This window comes from Corylus avellana, chromosome 3, assembly GCF_965113065.1.
Source record: "Corylus avellana chromosome 3, dhCorAvel1.hap1.2, whole genome shotgun sequence".
NCBI lineage: Eukaryota > Viridiplantae > Streptophyta > Magnoliopsida > Fagales > Betulaceae > Corylus > Corylus avellana.
The window spans coordinates 25,758,283-25,767,505 of record NC_142492.1 but is presented as its reverse complement, the minus strand read 5'-3'; the positions used below and the strand labels follow the sequence as shown (position 1 = coordinate 25,767,505).

Here is a 9,223-nt window from a genome sequence, read left to right as displayed (position 1 = left end):
ATAAAGAATCTTCACATATGCCTAATTAGTATTAGACAGTTTGGATTTTCATTGATGCTCCTGTAGGACTGGGTCAAGCTATGGTTTAGTCGGACTTGAGGGAGCGCCTATAGTTCGCACCATTTAGACACCATTTATCCCACTAAACAAACATTAGCACAAAGTATCTTCAAGATCTTCTGCAATAAAATTCCCTATCTAAATTTGCCTAAGCATATTCTCCAATTTCAAATAAAATGATACAACTTTTGGGCCTGTCATAACCCAAAACTCAACGACGCATACCTCAAGAACAAGGGAAAAAAAACAAAAAAAAATTGGACCCCAGAAGCCCGGCCCAACTAGCCCGTCAAAAACACCAACGGTTCAGATCAGGTACAAACGACCAAAAAAATAAACGTCAGCGAGATCGTAATTTCTGGCTGCTCTTACGGGCCCACCCGAATCCAAATGGGATATAACTTGCGCGAAACGAAAAGAGTGAGAAAACTAATGAACACATTGAAAAGAGAGACTTTACACGAAACACAAACAAAGAATCACAGCGAGTGAGAGAGAGCTCTAGAAGGAGAGAGAATGGTGCTGTGGGAGATCACGTTGGGGACTGCGTATTTCTTGGGGCTGAAGCGCACGTACAGGCTCGCTTTGAGGATTCAGCGCAAGGTCGTTAGCCCCAAGCACCCCAAGATCCGCCAGTTTCTTCACAGGTAATATTTTATTTTGTGTGTTCCTGTTGGGTGCAATGGGTGGGTTTTGATCCTTGTTTGGGGAGTTGGGTGTTTGATACTATGTCTGTGTCTGTTGCTATCGAAGTTTCTGGTTTGCTTTGTAAGAATTTGTACTTGGGTTGTTAAAACATGTAATGGTGAATAAAATTTTGTGTTTGGGATCGTAGGTATCATCAAATTTGTCATGTATCCAGCATAATCTTGTGTGGAAGTGAACGTTTGCTAGTAGTTTCCTCGCTCCCTGTGTTTGGTTTTGTGGTTGTGGCAAGAAGTAAATGTTAAATCTCTGCTTATTCCATAAGCTTAAACTTGACTTAATTAGTTAATAGGAAATGATAAACTTAATTATTTAATTAATACTTTAACACTTTCCGCTCTAACTCCCACTCATCAACGAGTGAGCTCTAACACATTAAATATTTAACTGAAAAATAGAGGGGAAATTGTAGAGTTCGGGTTTGAACTCAACTCATGACCTTTGCTCTAATGTCATTTGGATAATTAGTGATAAAGGCCACATGTTTCTATCTGTAGAAATCCCCAGGTCTCCATACCTGACTTAGTACAACTACACCTATCACAATAATTCCACCCTTTAAGACTGGAAAAACATATGCAGTGAAGTTAGTTGCTCAGAATTGTGAATAAATCTCCCATTCAACAATGACAACTTATTTCACAGAAGTGTCACCCAATGAAGGATCAATGTTAGACTGGTTGATCCACTTTCACATCCAAAATTGAGAATTAGAAATCCTCGATCTAGAGCCAGAACAGATAGCATATGATTGCTTATAGAGAATTGCAGTTAGGTTTATCTATGCCCCATGACGGGCTGTGATCTTAAGTTATGTCTGTAATTTGCTGATGTCAAATCATTCGATGGAGGATTAATGGCATTTTTATTGGTCTCATACAAAGTCTGTGTTTAATGAATCCAATCAGTTGCCAGCCACTCATACACTTTTTAACATGAGGTCAGGCTCAAATTTGGGAATCTATTTTGGGAAAACCATTTTACACCAACCACTACTGCAAGATGTCAAGGTATAGGACACTTATAATAAAATTCCATCTTTTTAATTCCTATTCAATGCAAATTACCTCAAGTGTTCTCTTCTGGAGCTACAAATTTTGGAAAATCACAATCACTCATCCTTGTAAAAAGCTCTGTCTTTGCATTAGTGACTTGACTTACCAATTCTGTTGCTTGTTGGAAATGAAGGCAGCAAGGATATGGTTTTATTTGATTTTAGGAGTCAAGGATATTTTTGTGATTTTTATATTTTTGAAAGAGTAATGCTAAATACTATATTTTATCCTACAATTGTCCAACAATGTTGATGTGGCACTCCAAATCAATCATTGGATTTTTTATTTTATTTTTAATTTAATAATGATTAATTCAAGGGTAAGTTGGAAGTGCCGCATCAGCCTTGTTGGATGAATGTTGGAAAGAATTATAGTATCTAGCATTTCTCTTTCTAAAATGGGCTGTAGTTTTTGTACATTGGGTTATATTATGGGTTTCTTATCTTGTTGAGTTTTTTTATTTTTTTATTTTAGTTTATAATTGTTAGTTAGCTCGGGCTTATTAGTCAAAGCCCATAGAGCCCAAGTCCTTATAGGGTTTGGTTTAGTTTTCCTTAGATATATAACATAATGCTTTCAATTCAAAGGAGAACAAATTGACGAGAATTTTGCAGCAATTAGGCTCTTGAGGTTTGTGACTTGATCCTTTTTTAACGTGTGATGTTGAGGAAACCTTAGGGATGATGCTTATGAAAACTAAATCCCTGTTTGTTTCGGCATAAAATATTTTCAACTGAAAATAATTTTTTGGAAAAAGTTGTTATTTTCTATTGTTTGTTTGCAACCTTGAAAATGGTTTGAAAAACATTTTGAATTTGGCTCGTATGGAAAATCACCAATATTTCTTATATTTTCATATAATCTGAAGAGATGCGAGGAAGAGAGAGCCAATGAAGAGGAGCTACGGAAGAAAGAGTGTATAGAATAAAAGGTCTTTGGGGGTGTGATTGAGATCTAATACAATTGCTTGCCCATATTGCTTGCAATTTGAACATGCAATTCTGTAAGGGCCCTTGTGGGGGAGGGGGGGCACCTACTTGCGCAGGTAGGCCTCCATAAGGGGTCATCTCACAATTGCCTGTACAAGGGTGTGGGAAAGCGGTGGAAAATGGTTTATGCAGGTTAAAAGCGCAAACCATTTTATGCCTTGTGAATGTTATTTTCCTTGACCAACTTAAAACATTTTCAAGTTAACCAATATTTTACGTTGCACCAAACACTTCAAAATAGGGAAAACCTTTTTTCCAAAATATATTTTATGTCGAAACAAAGAGAGCCTAAGTGCAATGACTAGGTTATCATCTTCTTCTTATCCCCTTTCAAAGCCTAAAATCCCTAAAATAGAAACCCTAAATCACCTACCCATCGATAAACTCCCAATTTTCCTTAAAAGTCCAAATTACTATCCTCGAGTTATTGTCACAGCTCCGGAGTAGCAGCATGAAACTCGACCTTCTGTGTACTAGTGTTGCACCCTTCTACACTTTTTAATGATATTGAATTATTTATAAAAAAAATCTTGGTAGTAAGTAAAGAATTTACTTTCTGGGGTTGCTTAGAAGACAAGTCCTTGAATTTAAATGTACCTTACTTTCATGCTATGAGTTATACTAGAAAGCTATATCCATTATTATTGCCTTGATTTGGGAGATTTATTTTTTCATTGTCTTCTGGAAAAGTATTCAAGTACTTTTTTTTTTGAATCACGAGCATGATTGTGGTATGCTGATAAAATTATGATACCATCTATATTAAGTCCACTGCACAAAAAAAATTGTCAAGGTGATCATTTTTTGGATATCCAGGGAGTCACTAAACTGAAACTCTCTTCGAAAACCTTAAATGATGATGTCCATTGACCAATTCATACTGGCATAAGTGTTTATGTATCCTCCTATAGATACCTATCAAAAAAATGTATCCTCCTATAGATGCATTTATTACTAGTTTTGAACTACGGCTATTGGTATTATTTTATTTTTGAAAAGTAAGTATTTATTTCACTTGTAATGACAATCAGGACCTTTTGTTTTATACTTACCAAAAAAAGAAGCAGGACTTCTAAATTTGTTTTGCACTCCATCCTCTTGCAGACGAACACATGCTGTATTTGATGTAGCACTTAAGGTTCACCGGAACATTCAAGAGAGGGATATAGAAGTTGGTCGGAATCTTGGTAACTGGATTTTGCGGTGGCTTGACCGAATGAAACCATTAGCTCAGATTGCTGGTTCCTCTACTGGAAAATCCCCCAATAGTACTAGCTCAGGGTTGAGCATGACAAAGCAGATAAGCAACTCCTCCAATCTGAAACCTCCTTGGGAAATCCAAATATCCAGAAATGAGGATTCTGCTAGGCATATGTTTACCTCGTCCAGAAATATTTGGCCTAAGCCTTTTCCAACCATTTCGATGATGATGCAGCCACCAAAGCCTGCTGGGACTATGACCCAGTACAGGCACTTCTCTGGCCTTGAAATGTTGAAATCAAATTCTAAAAGAGGTTGGTTGGAGGGAGGTCTCCGGAAGCACATAATGCAGAGGATGCTACAAAACTAACAGTGAAAGCCCTTTTGGTGTTTCTCAGTAGAAAGAAGGAAGACTTTTGAAATTCCACAATGGAAGAGATGGTTCTGAGTTGGTGATTGAAAGGACACAATGTAATGAGAAACGGACGGCAACAACATTTTTATGGTAAATTGCCTCATGAATATTTTGATTTTCTTCTTTCCTTTTAATTTTCCTGGATTTTGTATATTCTTTTGAGCCTTTTTATCTAAGAACTTGCAGTTGCTCGTGATTAAAGATGAGTTGTTATTCATAATAAGAGAAGGATTGTTATCATTGTTGGCAGCTAGCTGCACTAAAACAGCCCGACCGTGGAACAACCAGAACCAGTTGTAGTGCAGTCCGAATGTACAACCCTGCTATTACTCCTCAGGATGTAGATTAAATTTTTCATAACAGATCATTTTAATTTTACTTGCTAGCATGAATTATTTATTTTATAATTTAAGGGAAAAATGCTCTAGAGGTATGAACTTTGATCAAATCACTCCATAAGGTTAAAAAGTCATCAATTGATTTCTTCATGTTAGAATTGATATCAAATTGATACTTCAATCCACCTTCTGTTAATTTTTAACTCTGCTGCAACGTCATATTTAATCAGAAGATGACACTTTTAATATTTTATAAAAAAATATTAAAAAAAATTGGTTGGACCCTTCAGCCAAGGCCTTTCGGGACATTTTCATCCCATCATAACAACAGCCCACACATCTCATCCAAGGACTTGAGAAGCCCTCATACGCATCTTCCAATATGCATAACTATTCCCATCAAAATAGGGAAGATTGAGATTGTGTCATAACATATGCATAACTATTCCCATCAAAATAGGGAAGACTGAGATTGTGTCATAACAACATGGGTCAAAACACACTTGAAAGGTTACTCCAAAAGGAGTGAACCTCGCTCTGATAATAGTTGAAAGGATTAGATTCCAACCCCAATGCACCACACAAGCAATAATGCAAGAATAAGATCAAATACATTGCTGCAGTAAATTAAACAAAGGCATAGTACAAGGATAATGACCCAAACAATCAACACCAAATTTTTGACGACGAAATGAAAACCCTCTCAAAAGCAATCAAACCTAAAAAATTAGTCACTATAGGAAATTCAAAATGCATGCATGTAAAATTTACAAACCCTTGGAATCTATTAAGACTTCTGTATGTAGACAAACTCCTCGCTTACCTCCTTGCCCCCTCAGCAGCTCTAGCTCTTCATTGGCCAATCTTCTATACATGACTTCCTTATCGACCCCCCAGTACACTTAAACAGTTGAAAGATATAATGAAGGTTTGTGGTTTGAAACAAAACTCCAAGAGAGATAAAGCAACGAAAGCTCTCTTGGCACACAACAAAGGTGAAGCTAAATAGCTTTACAAAATGTTCTAGGGGCTTAGACTTAGTCTACAATAGACTATCATCATCCTTATGAAGAGCAATGATAGAAAACCCTAATGGTTTTCACATGAAAAATGCTTCAGCATTGTGTAAGAAATCTCACGGTGTCAAGACATGTAAATGTATTGTCAGGACGACTCTAGGGTTTCTTCATAAAAAGCCATGAAAATAGAACATCGTTAAGAGAACTTGTTGACAGTGCTCTCAAGTGGGCACTAGAATTTATCTTCCACGGGTAGCGTTAGGATGTTCTCTTGACAATCCTTCTGATGGTACTATTGAGTTGGCTCTGAAAGTTTCTCTTTACAACCAGCGTTAGGATGTTTTATGAAGGTCATCTTGGCTAGGCTCTAGAAGTTCTATTATCACACACCATGTCACGATGATATATATCTGACGATTGTCCTTACGGTAGTTCAAATTTAAGCCTAACTTTTTACATCAAAATACTTGGGTGATAAAAAGTTTACAATCCATATTTTGATTACCAAAATGAGCCAATATCTAAAACATAACACACATTAACATGGTGGATCCTATCCATTGTTTCCACTTCATATATGAATTCTTACTTTTTCCCTTGTAGCTTCCCTTGTACAGTTTAGGATATTCATTGTAACATGAATTTTATTGAAATGATTTTCTTTTAAATAGTGTTCCATAAACTCCTTGGCCTAAGTCCTCAATAAATTAATTTATAATCCTTTTTAATATTGACATACACAAATATCTTGTGGACTTAAAAATTTTTGTGATACTCTAAAAACTTTTCAATCTTTTCATGGTTTTCTATTTTAAAATAGCTATAGATACAATAAAGACAAAGTCTGCTAGTACTAACAGAAATGAACTTAAGATTATACTTGCATGTTAAACGTTCAAGAGTTAAGAACTTCCCTTTCCCAATAATGGATATTCAAGTGACCAACAGACATTTATTTCAGTATCCCTCTCGAGAAAGAAAACCTCTTCTTTCTTCCAGAGTTTTCCAGAGACTCTTTGTCTCTCTTGGTGGATTGATTTTGATCACTGTTATGATAATACATTATGTATATGGGATACGTCATGTTGACAATTATCTATTTTATTTATGAGTTTACTATGTTACAGTGTTTTTATGGCAATATGCCCCTATTGCCTTTGTTTATTAGAAGTATGAGTTTATAGTTTATCTCATAATAGGGTTAGGAGCTTATCTTCAAGTTAGAGTCGGAGTTTATTCTCCAAGTACTCTTTTACTTTGATTCGATGTAGTCGGTAGTCCCCTATTTAAAGGGTGATCAATTAATAAAGAGTAAGCAGAATTAATCCTAAACCTTGTGTTTGAAAAAGGGTTTTAGGTTTCCTTAAAATCTAAAAAGTTTAGGTTCCCTACAAATCTAAGGTCTAGGTCCCCTCAAAACTTAAAAATCTTTTATAGTTTTTCATTTGGGTGATTGCTTTTTGAGCACTTTCAAGTGTGGTGTGAACATTGAGGTTTTTTTTTTTTTTTTTTCGTGTAATGATAAATGTTATTTTTGTGTTCACTTAAAATTGATATAGTTTTTAAAATCATCATTGAATCAAAATTCAATAATAATTTATCACAAATTTAATGATAATTTTAAAATTCACATCAATTTTGAATGGACACAAAGAAAACACAAGGGTGAAGTCTATTATTACTTTTTGAGATAATATTATGTAGTTGTACGTATGTAATAAGAACTTAAAAGGTCGGACCAACTCACAAAGTATAAGACTAAATATAATTAATTATTTGAGAGTAGGTTATATAGGTTACAACAGAAAATAAAACCAATTAAGAAATATTTTTAAGCATGTTAACCTATATATAAATAAATGAAACTATATTCAGTGTTTTTAAGAGTGTTGAACATCTTTAATAAGCTAAGTTTGATTAGACATTTGTTTTGAAATGTATCATTCTTCAATATGAGGATTTGATTGGTTGAGGCTGTGTGGACTCATTTTCTTGTACACAATTCAGAAACTTCGTTGGGTGGGTGTCTACATTGAGATTTCAGAGTAGATAATGTGAGTTTAAAAAAAATAAAATAAAATAAAATAATAAAAAAAAAAGGAATGAAGACATGCCAGGAAAGTTCTTTCCTAGCTTTAAATTCTAATGCCAGGAAAGTTTTCTTGGCGTATAAATTATGCTCAAGAAAAATCCTCTTTTCGACACTGGGTATCCCGACCCAAACAAGACGCTAGGAATTAAAATGTTAAAAAAGTTTTATTCGCATTTAATTTGTATTTTCTGCCGTTAAAAAAACACATAGAAGGGATTTTTTTTTTTTTTTGGACATTGGGTATCCCAACCCAAACGAGACGCTAAGAATTAAAGGTTAAAAAAGTTTTCTTTGCATTTAATTCGTACTTCTTGCCGTTTAAAAAACTCTAGAAATGCACCTTTTTTTTTTTGTGTTTTTTTTTTTTTTTTCTCTCTGATATCTGGTATCTCGACGCAAATGAGACGCTAGGAATTAAAGGTCAAGAAAGTTTTCTTCGCATTTAATTCATGCTTCTAGCCATTTAAAAAACTCCATAAGGTTTTTTTTTTTTTCCTTTCTCTCTGACATCTGGTATCTCGACCCAAACGCCACGCTATGAATTAAAGGTTAAGAAAGTTTTTTTTTTTTTTTTTTTCGCATTTAATTTGTACTTCTTGCCGTTAAAAAAAACGCATGGAAAATGGTTTTTTGTTTTGTTTTTTAGTGTGGGTGTGGCCCTAGTCCTACGTTTTGCAAAATAAATGGTGTGAGAAGTTTTACCTGCTAGCTATTTCGTTGAAGAAAAAGGTCCTGGAGGTTGAGATAATGTAGAGCGTAATGGAAACGTCTTAGCCTCATGGTCAAGTAATCAATTATCAGGATATTCACACCTATTAACTAAAAGCATCCTTCCTTCCATGGGGGTGTAGACCTTGTGGTCGTGCTCTATTGACCAGAAAAATCAGCACCGAAGGAGCACCTCCTCCTTCCTTTGAAGTGATGTTTAATAAATGAACCATTCAACAAGAATTTTCTTTGAAAATTTTAATTGTGTATGGCTTTTCAATATGTTAATCAATTCATAAGCATAATTGATTCGAAATAAATCTCAAACAGAGATTGTTGCCGAACATAGCCGTATTTGACTCGTCACAAAGGAAAGTGGTAGTTCAAGGAAATTTATGGTCAAGATAGTTTTTTTTTTTTTTTTTTTTGACATTGGGTATCCCGACCCAAACGAGACGCTATAACCTAAAGGTCAAGATTTTTTTATTTATTTTTTTTTTTCGCATTTAATTTGTGCTTCCTGCCATTAAAAAAACGCTTGGAATGTGTTTTATTTAGGAGAAATGCTTGGCTTCATTAAAAAGTCTATCTTTTGGCCATTTTAATCCTAGGTGGCACGGTCAATTTTCCAAAAATCTATTA

At 34.8% G+C, this 9,223-nt stretch overlaps 1 protein-coding gene across 3 annotated transcripts; it reads left to right on the top strand.

Annotated features, from left to right (window-relative positions):
• The first annotated feature begins 506 nt into the window (after positions 1 to 506).
• Positions 507 to 4,664, top strand: LOC148587007 (uncharacterized). Of its 3 annotated transcripts, none has more exons than XR_015911773.1 (3): positions 507 to 707; positions 3,914 to 4,514; positions 4,611 to 4,664. XR_015911773.1 is itself a non-coding variant. In XM_088514911.1 (2 exons), exons 1-2 carry the CDS (start codon positions 577 to 579, stop codon positions 4,377 to 4,379), a joined length of 597 nt encoding a protein of 198 aa, XP_088371037.1. In that variant the 5' UTR covers positions 507 to 576; the 3' UTR covers positions 4,380 to 4,664. The 3 variants fall into 3 exon arrangements, 1 of the variants encoding a protein (XP_088371037.1); XR_015911772.1 differs by having other exon boundaries at positions 4,602 to 4,664; XM_088514911.1 differs by having other exon boundaries at positions 3,914 to 4,664.
• The last annotated feature ends 4,559 nt before the right edge of the window (positions 4,665 to 9,223 follow it).